Here is a 23,212-nt window from a genome sequence, read left to right as displayed (position 1 = left end):
TCTGTTCACAGCAACTTTGAGGTGTTGATTACAAATTGTCAAACTGTGCGCATGTGCATCTGCGCGTGTGTGTGTGTGCACGTGTGAGTTTGCACGTGCATGCGTGTCTATGTGATGAATAAGTGTTAAATAAGCTCACCATGAACTTCTACGATAAGTTTGTGTGTGTGGGCGGGACTGCGGGTGCATGTGGCTGTGTGTGCGTGCAACATGCATGCGTGTCTTGTCTGTCTCACACACACACACACACACACACACACACACACACGTCTGTCACCGTTTTATTTAAACGCGTCTCAGACAAACATTACACCTTGTAGCTCCGCCCCCGGGCCACGCCCCCACAGCGCTCTCAGAATAGAGGTGGTTGCTAGGGAGACAGACATGTTTTGTTGTCGTGGGTTGCCGGGTGGAAGAGCTGTTGCTAGGTAGATGTGAGCGGCGAGCAATGGAATCTGCTGCCGCGGTTGAGCAAGGCCGCGCTGCGATTGGCCAGTAGCCACTTTGAGTTAACCTGACTCTGCCAGATGGTGGCAGTAGTGAGTTCCTCCTCCTGCTTCCCATCTGGACTCTCTCAGGCAGAGACGATGTACTCGGAGCGATATGCGAGACTGATGACATGTGACCAGATTTGACTGAGAGCCTGCCATCGCGCAACCTCCAGCTTTTCACCAGAGGAGAAAAACTTTTTTTATCCAAAATGAGTTAATAGCACAGGCAGACTCTTCACATACTAGAACATGTCTGAAGCTGAAATTGACATGTAAATATGAAATAAATGCTTGGGTGTAGCTAGGTGTAATGTTAGAGTCCCCAGAAGTGAACCTTTCAAGCCTGTTTTCTCAACTCGCTGTTTCTCTGCAAGACATTACTCTATAAGCCGTATCTCCAAAACTGGTGGGTCAAACTGAACAACCAATATCTACATGAAAAAACGAAAATTCAAAAAAATCCAATGGCAGTCCCTCAGTTAAATCTGGTCACATATTGTAGCTGTGCCACAGCGCAAATGTAAACACAACCTAACAGGACTACAACTCAAAATTATTATGGAGATATCAGACTTTTGTCCCGCTGCTTCCTGTTCATCGTTTCAGCTTGAGAGAGCCCAGATCCAGGCAGGAGGAGAGAACTTGTGAACTCGGGGAGAAAACACTCTCGCCAGGACATGATTTACTATTCTCTGCCTATCGGGTTGCAACTCCCAACGCCGCTGAGTCGGCTAAGCCAACGTCGCAACATTCCATGCGGTCAACCCACAGCGCCTCTCGTAGTTCAAGTTAATTTGACACCGCGCCCCCTCCATGAGGGGGCGCGCAAAGAGGATCCCATGCTCCTGAGTGAGCATGATGATGGTGATGATGATGATGATGGTGATGATGATGATGTCACCTCATGAAAAGATAATATACGAAGTATACACTCAAGTTATCTGTCTGTCTGTGTCTGTCTGTCTGTCTGTCTGTCTGTCTGTCTGTCTGTCTGTCTGTCTGTCTGCTATTTTTAAATGACCGAAATGTATATAGGGGCTGAAGGGGTTAATGTAAGATTTGTAATAATAATAATCAAAGTCTCCACAGTAACTAGTAACTCTAGTTTTTGAATAAATGTAGTGGAGTAAAAGTGCAATATTTAGATCAAAGAGGTAGTGGAGTAGAAGTAAAAGTATTGGAAATTTGGAAAATACTCAAGTAAAGTACAAATACCTCACAATTGTATTTAAGTAGAGTACTTAGTTACTTTCCACCATTGACTGTGTTCCTATCTAACACACACTCACTCAGACTGACTGAAGAGTGTTGATGTGAAGTCAGAATTTAGTTTGTGAGGAAAAAAACAAGAAAAAACCTCACCAGGAGGAGATGAGAGGATGAGGAGATAAGGAGGCAGTGAAGGCAGTGACTTATTGAAGTGGAAAACAAAAATATGATTTGTTGATGTGTTTACGAAACTAAACGCATTCAATACCTCCATCAGTGAGGGAGAGAGAGAGAGAGAGACATAGAGAGAGAGACAGAGACCGAGACAGAGAGGGGGAGATGGAGAGGGGGGGAGAGAGGGGAGATTTATATGTAGCAGGTAAATAATTGTATCGATCGTTTTATAGAGGAACATCAGCCAACACTCACATTATCATTCTTCACATTCACAACTGCTGCATTAAGTGTGTGTGTGTGTGTGTGTGTGTGCGCGCATGTGTGCGCGCGCGTGTGCGCGCGCGTGAGTCAGACCAAAGACCACAAGGGAATGAAGGGAATGCAGTGAAGTGATTTACGTAGTGTATAGTGTAGTGGTTAGAGCATTCGCCTCATATGCGGAAGGTTGTGGGTTCAAACCCTGCCTGGGGTCGACGTCAGCATGAAGGGCATGATGCGGTCGCAACGGGTTCCTAACTTAGCCAAATCACATGGGTTCAGGTCTGAGCCAAGTCTCCTGAGGAGGAGGTCTGAAGCCTGTCCTGGACAGAGTACAAATCCTTAGTATACGTGAGGTAATACAATATATATATATATATATATATATTCTTTTTTATAATTTTTATCCCACAATTTTGCAACCCATTTCTTTCACCCAGGGTCAATTATCGAATGTAATCCTGGGCGCTACACTTCCTCTGCCAACCTGGGGGGGGCAGCGGACTGACCTCATGCTATCTTCTATGCGTGAGGAGTCCAAGCTGCTTCTTTTCACCTGACAGGGGAGAGTTTCCCTAGTTGGACGTAGCGTGTGGAAGGAACATGTTATTCCGACCAGTTCCATTCCCCTCCATGAGGCGCCCCGGGCTGGCCAGGGGGAGGCAGTTTAGAGACCAGGATTACTGCATGTTTTTTGTGAGGGTACCTACCCTCAGCAAATACAATATTAAATAAGTAAGCACTGTGGGGGGTTGCAGATCGGCTATTTTCACTGCTACTTGTCAAATGTATGACATTTCCTCGATTTTGCTTTTATTTCTTCATGAAATGACTGAAAAAACGTTAATTAATTTGTTTTTAAATCCATGAAAAATTATGCTTTTTTTGGGGGATGTTTTTTGAAAATGTTCTGAAATAATAACAATTAAAAAAAAAAGTAGGATTTTACTCATGATCAGAGCTTACGTTGCTCCAGACTGCATGACGGAAGTATTTATATTTTACTCATGATCAGAGCTTCCGTTGCTCCAGACTGTATGATGGAAGCATTTAAATTTCCCTTTGATCAGAGCTTACGTTGCTCCAGACTGTATGACAGAAGCATTTCCTACCACTGCTATGCCGATGACACCCAGCTGATCCTCTCATTCCCCCCCTCTGATACCCAAGTGGAGGCACGCAGTGCTGCTTGTCTGGCTGACATCTCGGCGTGGATGTCGACAAACCACCTGAAGCTCAACCTGGACAAGACCGAGCTGATGTTCCTCCCGGGGAAGGGCTGTCCGCACCGAGACATGGCCATCACCATTGATAATGCTGTGGTGACCTCAACTCGGACTGCGAAGAATCTGGGTGTGACCCTGGACGATCAACTGACGTTCTCGGCAAACATCGCATCAGCGACAAGGTCCTGCAGATTCCTCCTCTACAACATCAGGAGGATTCGCCCCTTCCTCACGGAGAAGGCAGCCCAGGTGCTCATCCAGGCTCTCGTCATCTCCCGCCTGGACTACTGCAACTCCCTCCTTGCTGGTGCTCCGGCATCTGCCATCAGACCTCTGGAGCTTGTTCAGAAAGCTGCGGCTCGTCTGGTGTTCAACCGCCCCAAGTTCTCCCACTCAACCATCCTTCTCCGTTCTCTACACTGGCTCCCCGTAGCGGCTCGCATCCAGTTCAAAACCCTGGTGTTAGCCTATAGGGCAGTGAAAGGAACAGCTCCTTCCTACCTCCGGGCTATGGTCGATGCCTACACCCCTGCCCGACCACTTCGGTCTGCCACCTCGGGGCGACTGATTGCCTCGTCACTCAAGGGTCCTTCTGGCCGATCCACACGGTCACGACTCTTTTCTGTTCTGGCCCCACAGTGGTGGAATGAACTTCCCACTGATGTTAGGACAGCAGAGTCACTGCCCATATTTCGCCGCAGGTTGAAAACCCACCTCAGGAAACACTACCCTTCCTCTCTGCCTGACCTACTTGTTGTTAACTAGTTGTACGAACGCTTGTTTTCTATTGTTGTATTGTTTATTGGATCTTGTTTAGTCGATACACTTAATTGTTTTAGTGCTCATTTGATTTAGCTATTTTGTCTCATCTGTTTAAGGAAATAGGTAGCTGATATATTGCACTTTTACCTTAGCGCTAGGTATACTCTTGCTTGCTTGTTTTTGCAGAAAATGCACTAAAGACTTCTGGTGATTAGTAGTTTTTGTTCCCTACCTATGTTGAATACACTTATTGTAAGTCGCTTTGGATAAAAGCGTCTGCTAAATGACTGTAATGCATTTATATTTCACTCGTGATCAGAGCTTCCGTTGCTCCAGACTGCATGACGGAAGCATTTATATTTTACTCGTGATCAGAGCTTACGTTGCTCCAGACTGTATGACAGAAGAATTTATATTTCACTCGTGATCAGAGCTTCCGTTGCTCCAGACTGCATGACGGAAGCATTTATATTTTACTCGTGATCAGAGCTTCCGTTGCTCCAGACTGCATGACGGAAGCATTTATATTGTACTCGTGATCAGAGCTTACGTTGCTCCAGACTGTATGACAGAAGAATTTATATTTCACTCGTGATCAGAGCTTCCGTCGCTCCAGACTGTATGACGGAAGCATTTGTAAATTGCGATAGGCACCAGTCTGGCCATGCGAGACTAAGTGACAAATTATAACTTGCTGGTGATTATGGGTTGATTTTCATTCGAATCATTTGCTACCTGAGGCAGAGTATTTTATAAAGGTCTCAATGGTTCAGGAATAGTGTTTGTTCATATAAGCTGTTCAGCCAGATAGCTGTCACAGAGTCCCATGCAGGGACGAGCACATAACCACACCCCTTGTGTACATCAAAGGGGGGGCTTCAGCCCATGCCCTTTTACCCGTCTGTAAAACAACTGCCCTCTCCAGACCACAAATGCAGCATTTACTATGGTGAAAGAAATGCAAATGCCACTCCTTTCCTTGCCATGTTGGAAGGTAGCATTCAGGAGAATTGCTTTTTTCCCTTATATAGTCTCCAGAACTTGAACACAGCATTTGGCAATGAACATCTCCACTAGCTAAAGAGTGCTGCGTTGTGCCCCGAAACTAGCAGATCTACAAGCTCACAAGCTTTTAGACCTGCTATTTTCGCTATTTTTGTCCAAAAGTGCCCTCTTACGGGATTTCAGCCCCTGCCCCTCTAACAATCTCCGCACGTCCCTGCACCCATGTTTATTTCACTGAACCTCCAGTGTGAGCTCAACACACGAAGTGCGACGAATCTGCCGGCATGGGGATCACATGAAAAATACGTCTGCGCCCTTACCTTATTTTTTATAAACCTTGACTATAGGGAGGAAGTGAACATATTGCATGAAGCAGAAGAGAAATAAGTGTCACCGCCCTGTGCTGTGATTGGTGCAGGATAAAACCGGTTTGATAAATCACACGTCGCCAGATGATCGCCGCTCTCCGATCTACGCTTACTGTATACGTTGATGAATGAGGGCCCTGTGTGTGTGTGTGTGTGTGTGTGTGTGTGTGTGTGTGTGTGTGTGTGTGTGTGTGTGTGTGTGTGTGTGTGTGTGCGTGTGTGCTCGCACGCACGCACGCACGCACGCACGCACGCACGCGTGCGAGTGATTTAGTTATGCTTTACAATGAAAGAGGAGATAAAAAGCATGTACAAGGACAGAAAGAGACAGAGAGAGAGAGAAACAGAGAGAGAGAGAGAGAGATGGATGAACTGATGAAGAGAAAGTGATAGAATAGACAGAGTGATAGAGAGAAGATGAGATAAAGCTGTGTTGCTATCCATTGTCATCAACAACAACAGCACGCACGCACGCACGCACGCACACACGCACATACGAACACACAGACACACAGACAGACTGCCAATAGCCAGCAGGGGTTACAACACCTGTCATACCTGCCTGCTCCAATTGCATCACACACACACACACACACACACACACACACACACACACACACACACACACACACACACACACACACACACACACACACACACACACACACACACACACACACACACACACAGTGCTGTGTAATTCACCGGTAGGAGAACTTCAAGCCCCTCCACGATTGGTTGTGACAGCTCAACACAGCATCAGGCAAGGCAACCAACTCATTTTTTCACGCACGCACGCACGCATGCACACACGCACGCACGCACTCCCCAACTGAATATCTACTACAGCTGCTTTCAGCAGTCAGTCTTCACATTATCAGCCTATTGTGTAGCACACAAACATCCAACTAGTTGGGTCCATTTGGTTCTTATCAGCCTTTCTTTTGCGGTGATGTTAAATCATTCAACGCCAATGATGAATAAAATCATCAAAGGCTCTGAGGTCCACATTGGCAATGAAGAATTATAGGTCATATTGTCCGTGGTTTCGTCATCATAACGCGACAGCTTCGTCACCAGGTCTGCGACAAATCTGCTCTTTCTTTTTAATTATTAAAAAACGGCGAATTAAACACATAAAACAAATAGCGGGTTTAGCGTATTAAGCAGGGGGGAAACATGGATTAAATAGCGTGGTACACGGGTTATGCAGCTAAACTAATAATAGAGAAAATATATCATAAATGAATACTGAAACCAGATATAATCATCAAGGAAAGTTTATGCATGTACTATGTGTACTTTTATGTAAACTCTAAATTTCCATTTTCCAGCCATTCAGTTGCAAAGAAAATTGGGGACCCCCAAAATAATTTGGCGACCCCTCCGAGGGGTCGCAACCCACGGGTTGAGAACCCCTGGCCTACTGGACAGAGCTCTTCCTGGTCCTTCACAAGGTTAATTAAATAAGGTTAGGAAGCAAAGGCCGTACGGTGGACTCCATGTTGCTCCCTGCAAGGAAATAAACATGTGCAATGGGCTATATGCAGCAAACACTTCCGCGTTCAGCTTCCTTGGTCTCAATTGCACATGTTTCTTTCCTTCCAGGGAGCAACATAGAGTCCACTGTACGGTCTTCGCTTCCTAACCTTATTTAATTAACCTTGGTCGTTCATTGTGGGACCGTCAATGAGGAATAACAACAAGGAACAAAGGTCGTCTGAGTCTGAGAGGAAGTGTAATTATCAGCGGTCAAGGATCGATCCTATAGTGGACATAAATATTCTGCCACTACTTAAAAGGAACGGAAAATCACTGGCGCTGCAGGGTGGATTAAATGGCATTGAATGAGTTAAATGAGTTAAGGCATGTGCTGTCACGTGACCTGTCCTAGTCCGGGAAAACACAGAGACTTGCAGGTTTGACTATTTTCGCCACACAAGCCGTGTATAGGTAAGGGCATTACGACGCCATTCGGTCAACAGGGTTTAGTCGACTGAAACTAAAACATTTAGGATGACTAAAAATTATGACTAAAATGTGACTTAAACCTAAATGGAACATTTTATTCAAAATTTTTAAAAAAAAAGACCATTTGAGACTGAACCTTGATCTGTGACAGCCGGGTTTGATTCCAGTGTGCCCAGATTGTGCAACACATGAGGGTCTCTACGGTGTGCCCACAGCAACACAGGGCCTGACCCGACGTTATCGGGCCGAGCCGGGCCCCAAAAGTTACGCTAATTAGTCGGGCCGGCCAAGCCTCGGGCTCGGTGATTTTCCATGATTTTTTTCTTTTTTCTTTCTTTTTTTTTAAGAGCAATTCTGTTATTTGTGTAATGTGATTGTGTATACATGTAAGTATTTATTATGAAGAGGGCTGCGCTATAGGCGATTCAGGACAGGAGGAGGACTGGAGGCGGGGGGCGCAGCCCACTGGCTCAGATCAGCAGCACGCACTGCAGGCAGCACAGCAGAGACTCCGAGAAGTGAACGATGTGAGACTTGCTTGCTACCGCTGGCTGGCCTCTGGTTTGCGCACCAAATGAGCTTCTAACCAGTTAACTTGCCAAGTTGCCATATGCTTAAATGTTTTATAAGATCAATCGGATTATCACACGATAGCTGAAGCGTCAGGTTTTCGTCGTTGCACTGAGCTATCTCGTTAAACCAGCTGGCTGCGATGAATAACCTAATCATTAATCAACGTCACCATATAACTCTGTAAATGCTATACACGTAACAAGCAACTTCACTTCAGAGGAAACTAAAGGGAGGGAGCTGCAGCTGCTATATTCATGTTTACTCACCACCACTGTCTGGAATCCATTAGAATGATGGAAATGGAACATTAATAGCCTAACTAACGTGAGTTACATAAATCCTTTATTTCGATAAGTCTGTTGATCTCCATTCTCATTTCCACACTGAACCACGGCACCGCCCCACCGACATTTACTGGCGTTTTTTATTATTTATTTTTTTTAGCTTTTGTCGGGCTTAACATTATGGTAATTTTTAGGGTCGGGCCGAGCCTTGGGCCGATCCAGTTGGGGTAGGGTAGGGCCCATTGAGAACTTTAGCTGGTGTACCGACATTTAGAACCATATCAGTGCCACCTCCACTGCACTGCAAAGCCAAAAATGTACAATGCTGAACATCGGACATAACAGACAGACATACCTGCACACTTGGTCCTGGTGATGAGTGGGGGTCCGGGGGGTCCCGTGCCTCCCTCCCCGGGCCGGGACAGCAGCACCTTGATCTCGTAGCCCACATCGGGGTCCAGGTGCCACAGCTTGTAGGTGGGCGCGTCCACCACGTGCGTCTCGGCCCAGTTGCCCGACGTGGTGCGGTACTCCACCTCCTTGAGGATGATGGGCCCGTCGCCGATGATGCTGTTGGCGTTGGGCTTGATCCACAGGTAGGTGGCGCCCACCGCCAGCAGCTCCGGGGGGGCTATGGGGGTGGGAGGGGCTGTGGGTCGGGAGATATAGAGACCTTTAACGAAGCCGTTATTTCATCTTTTGTGTACACTCAAAAAATCCTCAGGACATCTCTAGAAACCACATGCTTTGGGTACTCACGACAACATTAAAAACCATCTTCTTTTCTTTTCTTTTTTTTTTGTCTTTTCTTCTCTAAAGAGATAAAACCAGTGACTCTTGCTCAATGCTACACAAGAGGTTCTCATGTCCCCACATCTCAACAAACTGTTCCAGACAGAGATCAGTTTATAGTAGGCAAACTCTATTCTGAGACGAGCTGCTATCAGTCCTTTTACCATGAGTTCCGGGTCTACTGTACTGACCCTGCTCCTTGAATTTTAGTAAAAAGTAAAAAGTTCAGTAGTCCCATCATGGAGATGAGACAGGAGAGAGAGAGAGAGAGAGAGAGAGAGAGGTTTTCGTAAACCAGTGGTTCCCAAACTTTTTCATGTCAAGGACCCCCAAATTGACACTAATTAGCCCCGCGGACCCCCCATTGGAAAAGATATGCCATGGACGGCTCTGGCAGTGATTTTCACCAATTTAATTTCAAGGACCCCCAGTTTGACCTGAATTAGGCTACAGACCCCCCATTTAATGGTATTTCTATCTCTGGGAACCTAATGTATATTGTAAAATCAAAGTTAATTAACCTCTGAGAGTGTACAAATGTACACTCTCAGAATTACAGACCCATAATGGTCCATTTGGTGCCTATAACTATCATTTAGCTGGGGACCCCCTGGAACTCTCTCAAGGACCTCTAGGGGTCCCCGGACCCCACTTTGGGAACTATTGTTGTAAACCATATTATAATGAAGGACATTACTATAGCGCTTTTCCAAGTGCTCAAAGTGCTTTACAATGGTTCATTTAACCAAAATTACACGAGAGGGTGTTCTTTATCGTCATTAATGCACACCTGCGGTGTCGTAGGAAAGGTATTTTCTGTTCTTTCGGAAGTTGGAAGTTGAATATGGCTTGTTTTCACCAAAACGGCCGCCTGGGAAAAGACATCCGAAGTAAATCCTTTAGCGTTGGGAGTGCAGGACGGGCTGGATTTAGTTTGGATCACGTGATTTACGGGCGTATATTCTTCTCTGGAAGTCATGGTATCATTCATAGGTTGGCGTAACAACTGAAGACTAGAAATGTACTCTGTCGAAGGTGCCAACAAGTAGGCCATGTATGGCCAAGCAGAGAAACATATCTTGATTGTATTGTATCTGTATCTGTATGCTGCAGGGCGGGTCCTTGAGGTCCAAGACAAATTTCTCGCTCGGGAGACAAAATAAAGAAACCTTGAACATTGAACCTTGCGCAAGTAACAATACATTATGTAATTTGGCGGTCAAGGTCAATGGTGGCCAAGCGTTTAAGTTTGGAGACCCCCTGGTCACCGTTCCCTCATACAGTCCATATGTTTTACTGCAGTCTGTCTATGGTTTTATCACGGCAGCATAATGTACCCATCTGCTAAGTACCATTTAGTCCTGCAAGGAGTATAAAGTCATATAGTTTCACTTTAACGGCGTTATCTTTAATGTGCTTCATTACTTAGTCTAGTGTAATTTATGATGATGTTTCAGTTGGGGTTAATTGAGCGTCCAATCCGGCGGCAGGTACACGCTGTCACCTGACCTCGCATTAACGAGCCGTATACATCATTCATTAATGTTAGCTGTCTCTCTCTCTCTCTCTCTCTCTCTCTCTGTCTCTCTCTCTCTCTGTCTCTCTCTCCCTCCCTATCCCCCCCCCCCCCCTCTCTCTCTCTCTCTCTCTCTCTCTAAAAGCAAACCCTGTATCTTGCTTTCATTTTATACACAGGTTTAATGATTGTCTTTAGTTCAATTAATGTTTGTTTTGTATAAACGCCATTGACAATGAAGGGAAAATGTACGTCATAATGTGCCTCAACATTACGTCATTGTCTCTTTATTGTTAATGACGTTTAATGTTTGTGTTGGCACTGTTTGTTTCACATCACCATTACATCACCTAATCAACATTAGACTTTAATATATTAGCACCCCTCACTTCACACGGGTGTGATTTTTTCATAAACTAGAGCGGTGCCCGTGTTGTGATGTCAGAACAGGCCAGATCCATATAATATATGGATGTCCATCAGTGTTGATTTCGTCGACTAAAACCAAGACGAATAATGTTCGTCGACTACCCTTTTCCACTGACAGAAACTAAATGGAAACTAAATGAAAACTTAACTATGATGACTAAAACTAAGACTAAATATACTGACAATTTCGTCAACAAATAAAAACTAAACTAAAATGTTAGGAAGGGACTAGTGGACAAGAGATACCGTATAAGTCATTGTACAATTAGTTGCATGCTGAAAATAGCCGATCTACAAGCTCACAATGCGTAGCGCTGCGACACGTTGTGAGCTTGTGGAACGGCAATTTTCAGCAAGTGAAAAAAACATAAAGGCCCGACAAATCTCATGATAACACTAACACTAAAACATTCCAGGTGTCTAAAATGTGACTAAATCTAAATGAAAACCATTCAAGAGACTATGACTAAAACTAAAATCAAAATGTGCTGCCAAAAACAACACTGTGTGGAACGCGTGTGTCGAATTTGAAGACGGTGGGGCGACGGTTCTCGAGTTACGTGGATTACAGACGTACAGACAGAGACACGGTGCATTTTCCCTCCATCATTCTCTACCTCTCTCTCAGTCTCTTCTCATCCCTCCATCATTCTATACCTCCCTCTGTCTCTTCTCATCCCCCCATCATTCTCTACCTCCCTCTGTCTCTTCTCATCCCTCCATCATTCTATACCTCCCTCTGTCTCTCATCCGTCGCTCTGCTCGTTTACAGAGGAGAAAACATCGACCACCCAGCGACTTACAGGCTGGTACCCAGCATGCACGTACGTGCACAGTTGCACACACACGCACACGCGCGCGCACACACACACACACACACACACACACACACACACACACACACACACACACACACACACACACACACACACACACACACACACACACACACACACACACACACACACGCACGCTCTCTCTCTCATCATAATCATCATCATCTTCTCCACACCACTCTCATCATCAAGGTTTGATTACTCATGTCTGGAGACAGCTGGGAGAGTAACACACTGATGAGGAGAGGAGAGGAGAGGAGAGGAGAGGAGAGGAGAGGAGAGGAGAGGAGAGGAGAGGAGAGGAGAGGAGAGGAGAGGAGAGGCAGATTAGTCAATCATCTAAACGGGACACAGCTGGAGGGAAGCCGGGCGGGGGATATGTGTCACAGTACGTCAGTGGTTCCCAAACCTTTTCATGTCAAGGACCCCCAAATTGACACTAATTAGCCCACAGACCCCCATTTGAAGAGATAATGCCAGGGACCCCCATAAAAGAAGATTTGTACGGCTCTAGCAGTGATTCTCAACAATTTTAATTTCAAGGACCCCCCAGTTTCACATGTACGTTAGTCTACGGACCCCCCCCCCCCCCCCCCCCCCCTTTAATGGCATTTCTATCTCTGAGACCCCAATTTATATTGTAAAATCAATGTTTTAAAAAAAACATGTTTACATTCCGTAAAGCCAGAATTAGCCACTATACGACCACAAATGTCCCATCATGCAACCTGCTAGCCTATAGCCGCCACTCGGCCGGCTCTGATCTTCATGCGAGTGTCTCATCAGCACAGCTGATCCTTTATGTTCTGAATAGGTGTGCTCGCCTGAAGCACAGGCAGACGGCCATCTCAACCAATCAGACTGCTTCCTACAATGGGGCATTACTCCAAAAGATAGGCCTATTACCTACCTTACAAGGCAGAAAGAGAGAGAGAGAGAGAGAGAGAGACAGAGAGACAGAGAGAGAGAGAGAGAGCGAGAGAGAGAGAGAGAGAGAGAGAGAGAAAATTAGAGTATTGCAGAAAACAGAGGGATGGAGAAAAGAGAAGGAAGAAAGAAAATAGCTTTCCCCCACCCCTTATTCTTCGGCAATCTCACTTCTAGACTGCTCTCTCTCTCTCTCTCTCTCTCTCTCTCTCTCTCTGCAGTTCATTTTCAGGTCTATTTTACAGCTCAATGGAACCCAGCAGTTAATAACACACATGCTACCTCCCATGCACGCGCACACGCACACACACACACACGCACACACAGTGCTGTGTAATTCACGGGTATATAGAGAGCTTTTACCATGAGGTGAGTTGACTGCAGATTATATAGCGTTTGCGTGTGCACGTGCGTGCGTGCGCGTGAGGGTGTGCGTGTGCGTGCACGTGTTCTCCAGAAGGAGGTTTGAGGCGTTGTGTGATTTATGGTCTCACTAAAAGCCTTGATTCAAGGAAGCCTTGATCCTTCCTGAAAATAGCAGATCTACAAGCTCTCATTTGTACATCTGCTATTCTGGATGTGTGATACGGTGCAGGTCTTCATTAGTGCTGTTCACTCCGTCTACTATTGAGTCTATTAATACGTAATGTATATGTAACGATTCACTCAACTCAACGTACGATTCGGATCACCATATTAGGTTCACAATATTATTTTTCCACATGTCTTTTTCAGAGTGTAACACCCAAACATAAAATTACATGTTTACTGGATCTCTTCTCCACTAGTCCCTCCCTGACCAGCATCTCCCTTACATACGTAACTTTTAGTGAGATAGAATCATTTAACCGTAGTTACATCTACAACTTTCGTTCTCACACTTTTCCGTGCTATTAAAGGACCCCCACATTGATTGTATTTGCACTCTCCTCTCCTGTATTCTCTCCGTTCTGTTGCTTTGTTTTCTATTTTTGTCTTTGTTTCATTCTTGTTCTTGTTGGGTCCTTTGTGCACTCAGTGCGTGTTTGCGTGTGTGTGCATTATACCAGTAAGAGGCCCTGGGGGAATTTGCTGCTCACAGGTGTGTGACTGGCGCACGCACGCACGCACGCACGCACGCACGCACGCACGCACGCACGCACGCACGCACGCACGCACGCACGCACACACACAGTTGTTTCCAGCATCTGAGCACAAAGAATAGTTTAATCAAAACATTCACAACACAAAGAACAGAGAGAGAGAGGGAGAGAGAGAGAGAGAGAGAGGGGGGGGGGGTAAAGAAAGTGCATTCTACAACCACTGGGAAATTAGATCCTGTTGCGAATGCCACACGCATGCACGCACACACAGAATGACACACACACGCACCGACGCACGCACACACATGCGCGCACATGCACACACACACACACACACACACACACACACACACACACACACACACACACACACACACACACACTGTGCACAAATGCTACACACACACACACCCACACACACACACACGTACGAGCACTGTGCACAAATGCTATTTTCTTCACAATCACATGCACTGTTGGCTGACCAGTACAACCACAGTCCTGGTGTACTGGCGTTTATATTACTGACCAGTACAACCACAGTCCTGGTGTACTGGCAATTATATTACTGACCAGTACAACCACAGTCCTGGTGTACTGGCGTTTATATTACTGACCAGTACAACCACAGTCCTGGTGTACTGGCGTTTATATTACTGACCAGTATACAACCACAGTCCTGGTGTACTGGCGTTTATATTACTGACCAGTACAACCACAGTTCTGGTGTACTGGCGTTTATATTACTGACCAGTACAACCACAGTTCTGGTGTACTGGTGTGTTTATTAATAAGGTAATGAAATCAAGTGTAACGACGCATCAAGTCACCGTTGACTGCAAATGGAATGTCAAATCTTTTGCAGCCCGGAGTAATGTAGGGGAATCAGTTCCACCCTCCTAGTCTTGTGTAGGCAGACAACTATTCCACAATCTCTGAATGGCAATGCTATAGAGTCTGGAACTACAATCTTGTTTGTCATTTCCGTTCACAAAAATACATTTTAAAATATCTTTAGAGCTTATTTTGTTATTTCCATTTCTGCTAAGCAGCAAGCAATATATGTTTAGATGATTTCGATTAGGATACACATTTGCGCGACTGTAAAGACGAAACGGAAGTGGAGAGGAGGCTCCACTTCCGGTTTATATTTTACTCATGATCAGAGCTTCCGTTGCTCCAGACTGTATGATGGAAACATTTATATTTTACTCGTGATCAGAGCTTCCGTTGCTCCAGACTGTATGACGGAAGCATTTCTATTTTACTCATGATCAGAGCTTCTGTTGCTCCAGACTGTATGACGGAAGCATTTATATTTTACCAGTGGCGGCTGGAATGTTCCACGGGCCCTAATGCAAGATTGACAGCCCGGGCCCCTCAATTGAAAATGCTATGAACTGAACGGGCATAGCTCATGAACCGTTTGACCATTGGCAATGACACTTTGATACACATATGTGTCTCCTCATGCCGAACAACTTTCGTGTTCTGACTTTTGACCTCTGACCTTTAGATCACCCGCCATTTTGAATTATATGAAAAACAGTTAAAATGTATCTCCTCCCAGGATCTTTGATCAAAATGCACGTTTTTATGAGCCAATGAAAATTGCTGTTTTGTGAAAATTCTTCTTCTGCCTCTAATACATACATGCAGCGTCATATGCTTATGTCACTTTACAGTATAGTAGAGGGTCATGCCAAATAACACTGAAAGCAGTATTACTCCAATTGGCCAAAGGGGGGCGCTATAGCAATTTTTAAATGAAACCTTTGAACAGGCTTAACTCATGCCTCATTTGGCCAACAGTCATGGCACTTGTTTCCACATGTTCCTTGACTCATGGGGAACACATCTCACTTTGACAAGTAAGCTCCGCCCTCAGATTTTCCGCCATTTTGAGCAGTTTGAAAAATGCTTATACCTGATTTTCTGCCTGGATTTTTGAGCAATTTGCGTGAAACGTCCTACACACAATCTATGGTCATTAACTGAAATCCCGGTTGAAGACAAGTTTGTACTTGAAAACGTACAAACAGCGTTACTGTTTACAATGAGAAAACTGACTGTGTCCGGATAGCTCAGTCAGTAGAGCTCTTGCCCTTGGACCACAAAGTTGTTGGTTCAAATCCGGACAACTCAGCTTGTCAGTCTTATTTGTGCATATTGTTCTTATTGCGTATTGTCTTCTTTATTGGTCCCGCCTTATCGCTGCTTGCAGCTATATTTTTATGTCTTGTTTTGACTGTTCAAAGAATCAAAACTCAACTTTACCAGGCGATTGCAGAGTCTGCAGTGCTAAAACTGTTGACAGCCACACCGGACAGACCGGAGCAAATACGCCTGTACTCGTAACGTGCGCCAGTAAGCAGCCCAGTTTAAACACTCTATTTCCTGCCTGCGCTGTGAAGGGACCTTCACAATAAAGCGTCTTCCTTTACCTCCCAATGAACTACATTTTACACTGCTTATTATTTACAGGAAATGTAGTCTTAGTTGCGGTAACAGCGTGTGGTAGAGAGAGAGAGAGAGAGAGAGAGAGAGAGAGAGAGAGTTTACAGTTTACTATTACGCATCGGAGCGGCCGGCCGGGCAGGCCCTTCCCCCCCGCGGGCCCCAAGGCAACTGCATCTGCTGCTTCTACTATATCTCCGCGCCTGTATTTTACTCACGATCAGAGCTTCCGTTGCTCCAGACTGTATGATGGAAGCATTTTGAAAATTGCAGGAGGCAACAATCTGGCCACGCGAGACTACCACCCCCTAGGCCAGTAGTTTTCAACCCTTTTCATACCAAGGCCCATTATTTATTCAGCATTTGAGCCACGGACCACCATTATTTTGATGACATTTAGCTTCTCAGACCCATTTGAGCCACGGACTACCATTTGATGACATTTAGTCTCTCAGACCCATTTGAGCCACGGACCACCATTTGATGACATTTAGCCTCTCAGACCCAAAACTAAAGAATATTTTGTTGTCGTTGGATAAGATTTTATCCACAATTCCATGCTGTTTGCAAACGATAAAAAAAGTCAGGAAGTAAAATTAACATGTGCGGCGATTTTCATTTAATCCACCCAAAACACACTTTTGATAAGCGATAGATACATCAGACGCAAACCAAGCTTGTTTTTAATTGGTCTAAAAAGTGATTCTGAGATATTTACATTCTTGCTGTGTCCCCATAGCAAGCATTTTCCATTTCCGGTTTGTACCGGATCCTTTCACCGGATTGAAATGGGAGTGTTTTGAGGGTAAACAAAGTACATATGCAAAAAGGCGTCAAAAGGCAATGTCAAAATGAGTTAAGTTGCTTGATTCAGTATTTAGACAGAGTAGTACATAGTGTGTAGTGTATTCAGACAGTAGTACATAGTGTGTACTGTAGTGTATTTAGACAGTAGTACATAGTGTGTAGTGTATTCAGACAGAGTAGTACATAGTGTGTAGTGTAGCAAATAGTGTGTAGTGTATTTAGACAGAGTAGCAAATAGTGTGTACTAGTGTACCTTTGACATTGAGGTCGGCGTAGATGGAGACCCAGTATTTCAGTATATTTTAGACAGAGTAGTACATAGTGTGTAGTGTATTTAGACAGTAGTAAATAGTGTGTAGTGTGTTTAGACAGTAGTAAATAGTGTGTAGTGTATTTAGACAGAGTAGTGTGTACTAGTGTACCTTTGACGTTGAGGTCAGCGTAGTTGGAGACCCCCGATCCCCCGTCCGATCGGATGACGCAGCGGTAGCGACTGTTGCTGCGTGTCGACGTGTCGCCCACGCTGACCGTGGCCGAGAAACGCCGATGGTTGACCACCCTGGTGACCATGAGAGCCGTGTCCTTACCGTCCCACTGCTGGAGAAGACGACATGGAGGGGAGGAGGAGAAGGGAGGGATGTTGAACGTTAACTCTGAACTTGGTAGATCTGCTTTTGGCTTCTGTGGCCCTAATACATGGAATGACCTGCAAATTGACCACACTGGTACCCCTGAGTCGTTTTAAAACCTTGGTGAGCATATAGACCCCCACAATATGTAACTGTTTTTAGATTGTTTTGAAATTTAACTTAGCTTCTATTTTTAACCTATATGCAATTCACATGTATATCTTTTGTTTTCCTTTTCCTGATCTTCTGATGTATTGTGATGTTTTTTATATAATATTGTATTACTCGACGACACTGAAAATGAGTTTAATTACTCAGTGTAATTTCAAGAATAAATAAAACTTGAATGAATGAATGAATGAATGAATGAATGAATGAATGGATGAATGGATCAGACCAACTGTAGGTTTTGTAAATAAAGTATGTGAATTACTGTGGATAACGCTTTAAATGGGATTATACATGGAAACAGTTGAATCTTATGTTATAGGTCCTTTAACACATTTATTTTGTGTTTTTGGGGCTCCCATGTGTGTTTTCTATCCCCACAAATAACCAATTTTGAACATTCAGGCTTTCATATCATATGGGTGCTTTAATGGAAATTGCTCTCAGGAACAGCTCAACTGATTTTGTCCTCATCGTGATGTCATCATTGTCACCCTACTTTGTAAAATTCCTCCTCTTCTTCAGTCTTCAGTTCCAAATTTGCATTTCCACTTTGTTTACAATGTCCACCATTGTTGATTTTCCAAGCTGGCATGGAATGGAAACAAGCCTGGTTTTATCTGGCATCAGTATTATAATGACTCAAATATTAAATAATCTGCATATCAGCACCCCCACCACCTCAGGACATTGTGGTACTGCAGCTAAAACTGCTTTCAAAGTCCAGAAAGAAATGACAAGGACTGGTTATATCAGAGTGGTGATTGAGGCTCAAACCATTAGAAATAACTTTGAGGGACATAGACAATATGATATTAAATATTAAAAGCAGTTTTAAAAAGCATGTTATTTGCGCTTTAAAGTATAATACTCTTTAGAGAATCGCCGATCTACAAGCCCACTCAATGCGTCCAATCGCAACACATTGTGAGCTTGTTGATCTTTTTTTTTCAAATGGCCGAAATGTATATAGGGCTGTAGTGGTTAATGTATGTTTTGTAATAATAATAATCATACAAATCTACAAAGTAACTAGTAACTAACGTTCTCAAATAAATGTACACATAAAAGTACACTAATTATTAGGCTAGTAAAGTACAAGTATTGGGAGTATAGTGAGGGGCGCTAATATATTAAAGTCTAACTCATGTCGATTAGGTGACGTAATTGAGATATAAAACAAACGGTGCAAACACAAACATTAACAATAAAGATACAATATGACGTAATGAGGCACATTATGACGTACATTTTCCCTTCATTGTCAATGGCGTTTTCAAAACAAACGCTGAACTAAAGACAAACATTAAACCTGTATATATAGGAGGCTAGCGCCCCTCGAAAATTGTAGTTAACCAGTAAGACGCCTGAGGTCAAGCAGCGAAAGGGGCGAGGTTGCGTGCACGCATCCACCTCGTTGGCGGCAGACTGCTGTGCGAGCGCTGGCGCTTTGGCATGGGGGAGTCAGATCAACATGTAATGAATTCTGTACTGGTTATATAAGGAGCGTGTCTTGAGTGTACAGGGTTTTATGAGGGCCCTGCAGGTTTTGATTGATTGATTGAAAAATGTATTAACAGTTTGCAGAATTACAGTACATTTCAAGCACAAACTCAATACAAAGGCTGTTAACTGTGAGTGGACGACCCAATTAAGCATTACACTTGTTTCCAATAGGGTCCACAATGTTCAATTCATCAAAAACATTTAGAGACGTACAAATAGACACTTAGGTACGGCCGGGCCTGTTGAGAACTCTAGTTTTCGCTGGCTGCCGGGCACGGCTGCACTAATAACTTTGGGGCAGGCCCGTCTAGAGTTTGAATGGACTGGTATCAGTGAAAAGGGAGACGAAGGGTGGATGGGGAGGGATCAACATCGGACATATATCCATATATGGTCATGCCTGGGGTGACCAACCAAACAACCAAACAACACACTGACGGGAAATGCACGATTCCATAGTGAGAACTGCAGCATTTTAATGTACTTCCTTATATTGCTGCCTGGCCGAAACATGGCTTTCTCCTCGAGTCCAAAGCAGGCGTGACAGCTTTTAATACTCCATAACGTCTGTGTGTAATGAGTTCAGTGCAGGGTTTTAATACTCCACAGCGTGTGTGTGTGTAATGAGATCAGTCAGAAGCGTTTTGGTTGGATGGGCTCGGCAGCAGGTCTGAAGTGAGAAGCGTTTTGGTTGGATGGGCTCAGGCAGCAGGTCTGAAGTGGGAAACACACTTTTTCACCGACTTAAAGTAGCTACCGGTATAAGCAATAATATGTCAAAATGTTAATGACGTTTGTTTTGGGGGTTTTTGGTATTCAGACAGCCAGCGATGAGTGTTTGTCCACTGTGGACACAGTGAGGTCTGTGTGTGTCCACTGTGGACGCAGTGTGGTCTGTGTTTGTCCACTGTGGACGCAGTGAGGTCTGTGTTTGTCCACTGTGGACGCAGTGAGGTCTGTGTTTGTCCACTGTGGACGCAGTGAGGTCTGTGTGTGTCCACTGTGGACGCAGTGAGGTCTGTGTGTGTCCACTGTGGACGCAGTGAGGTCTGTGTTTGTCCACGGTGGACGCAGTGAGGTGAGGTCTGTGTTTGTCCACTGTGGACGCAGTGAGGTCTGTGTTTGTCCACTGTGGACGCAGTGAGGTCTGTGTGTGTCCACTGTGGACGCAGTGAGGTCTGTGTGTGTCCACTGTGGACGCAGTGAGGTCTGTGTTTGTGATGATCTGCAGATTTTTCCCTGCTCTGATTAACGGTGTGAGGATCGAGGGAAGGCATTGTTTTGTTCTCTTTGTTAAACAAAGAAAGCTTGGGAGCTTGTGCTGAGACTCCTATACGGTCTCTGGGAGAGAGAAAAAACTGTTTGGTACAAAAATATTCCCCGATCTAATCTACGGCAGCATGTCTCCTCTGACACGCACGCCACGCACGCACGCACATTTATATCACTATACTTGTGAGGCCATCGGTTTTATGCCTTCTACTTTATTTTATTTTTCATTTCATTTCCATTTTTAGCATTTTCTACTCCAATCCTAATGCCAAAAAATCGCCCAATCCCCAAGGCGTACATCAGTTAATGTCGGTATAAATCACCTCAGTATAAACAAAACATAACTCCAATCCCATGCCCTTATGTTGTGTTCACACTGGCGCACGCACGTGCACACACACACACACACGCACGCACACAGACACACACACGCTCGCTCACTTGCTCGCACGCACACACGCACGCTCAGTAAAAGCAGAGATGGAGGTATTGGGGTGAAACAGTACAAGTTCTAATCAAGGCACAGCTGGTGTGTGTGTGTGTGTGTGTGTGTGTGTGTGTGTGTGTGTGTGTGTGTGTGTGTGTGTGTGTATGTGTGTGTGTGTGTGTGTGTGTGTGTGTGTGTGTGTGTGTGTGTGTGTGTGTGTGTGTGTGTGTGTGTGTGTGTGTGTGTGTGAATTTACAAGGCTTACACCTGACAAAGACAAATTATAACCATAAAGCAGTGGTTCTCAACCCGTGGTCCGGGGACCACCAGCGGTCCTTGAGGAGGTTCCAGGTGGTCCCCGGCTAAATGATGATGGAGAGAGTTGGCAACCAAATGGATGCTTATAGATCTCCAACTCTTTGAGAGTGTAAAATGGTTTCATTGTATGCTCCCGAGAGTTGCATTATTGTTAAACATCTGCATTACTTAATTTACAAGAAGTCTACACAATCAGAGAATGTAGAAGAATAATTGTTATTTTGATCAATATTGGCCTGTTATCTCTCCTATCCTACCACATCAATACAATGCAATTAAAGTATTGGGTCTGAGAGGCTAAATGTCATCCGTGGCTCAAATGCCGAATAAATAATGGACCTTGATGTGAAAAAGGTTGAGAACCACTGCCGAAAACAAAAGCACCTCACTACAGTCTGATGTGCTCATCTCATCTCATGTCTGAAGTAGTCTGAAAACCCACCTCTTCAGACTCCATCTTAGCCTGTAGTCTGAAAACCCACCTCTTCAGACTCCATCTTAGCCTGTAGTCTGAAAACCCACCTCTTCAGACTCCATCTTAGCCTGTAGTCTGAAAACCCACCTCTTCAGACTCCATCTTAGCCTGTAGTCTGAAAACCCACCTCTTCAGACTCCATCTTAGCCTGTAGTCTGAAAACCCACCTCTTCAGACTCCATCTTAGCCTGTAGTCTGAAAACCCACCTATTCAGACTCCATCTTAGCCCGTAGCACTTGTCCTAGCCTCGACGACCTTACAGGCGAACGCAAAGGCTAAACTTATGTAACTTAGGTAGCATTTTATGTAGACATAGCATTGTATACTCATAGCTTTACTGTACAGTTTTTCTATACTGTTAGACAGATGCTAGGTTCCTTATGATTATTGATGACTATGTTTATGTATTTGATGTATTACCATGTGTCGTTCTCGCTTACTTTAGCCTACATTTAGACCTGAGGACGATTCTACAAATGCCTTCCAAATCCAAATGTTTCTATGTCAGTGGTTCTCAAACTATTTCATGTCAAGGACCCCCAGAATTACATGTGTTTGGCCGCAGAGCCCCATCTCAAAATATCTCCAGGGACCCCCCCAGAAACAAAGATTTGAGTTAAAAACGTTCGCTCTGAAAGTGTTTGGTGTTTTAAGCATAACATAATGCTGCAGCCATAGCTTGTCATGTTGAGACAGTATCTTATGTCGTGTTACCCATAGTTACCTGCAGCCATAGCTTGTCGTGTTGGGACAGTATCTTATGTCGTGTTACCATAGACAGTATCTTATGTCGTGTTACCATAGACAGTATCTTATGTCGTGTTACCCATAGTTACCTGCAGCCATAGCTTGTCGTGTTGAGACAGTATCTTATGTCGTGTTACCATAGACAGTATCTTATGTCGTGTTACCATAGACAGTATCTTATGTCGTGTTACCCATAGTTACCTGCAGCCATAGCTTGTCGTGTTGAGACAGTATCTTATGTCGTGTTACCATAGACAGTATCTTATGTCATGTTACCATAGACAGTATCTTATGTCGTGTTACCCATAGTTACCTGCAGCCATAGCTTGTCGTGTTGGGACCACTTCCCTCCGGCCGTGCACTGGAACGTAGCGTTCTGTCCAACGTTCACCTCCGCGTTCTGGAGCCGCAGGAAGTGAGGCGCTTTCCCTGTCGCACGCAACGCATGCACACGCACACACACAGCAGGAATCAGTACTTCAGAATTTAGTCATTATTT

General features: G+C 44.6%; 1 protein-coding gene across 1 annotated transcript in view; it reads right to left on the bottom strand.

Moving 5' to 3' along the window:
- The window catches only part of ptprt (protein tyrosine phosphatase receptor type T), a 154,550-nt gene that overhangs the window by 109,996 nt on the left and 21,342 nt on the right, over positions 1-23,212 (bottom strand). Inside the window, exons 5-7 of the mRNA XM_079511341.1 lie at positions 23,027-23,142; positions 17,593-17,767; positions 8,680-8,973 (exon numbers count right to left, since the gene is read on the bottom strand). Of these exons, the coding sequence (XP_079367467.1) occupies positions 8,680-8,973; positions 17,593-17,767; positions 23,027-23,142 (585 nt within the window). The remainder of the gene's footprint in view (positions 1-8,679; positions 8,974-17,592; positions 17,768-23,026; positions 23,143-23,212) is intronic.

The sequence above is a fragment of the Electrona antarctica genome (genome assembly GCF_951216825.1).
Source record: "Electrona antarctica genome assembly, chromosome: 9".
In the NCBI taxonomy this organism is placed as follows: Eukaryota; Metazoa; Chordata; class Actinopteri; order Myctophiformes; family Myctophidae; genus Electrona; species Electrona antarctica.
Note: the sequence above shows the minus strand (reverse complement) of the source record. Positions and strands in the feature narration are given on the sequence as shown.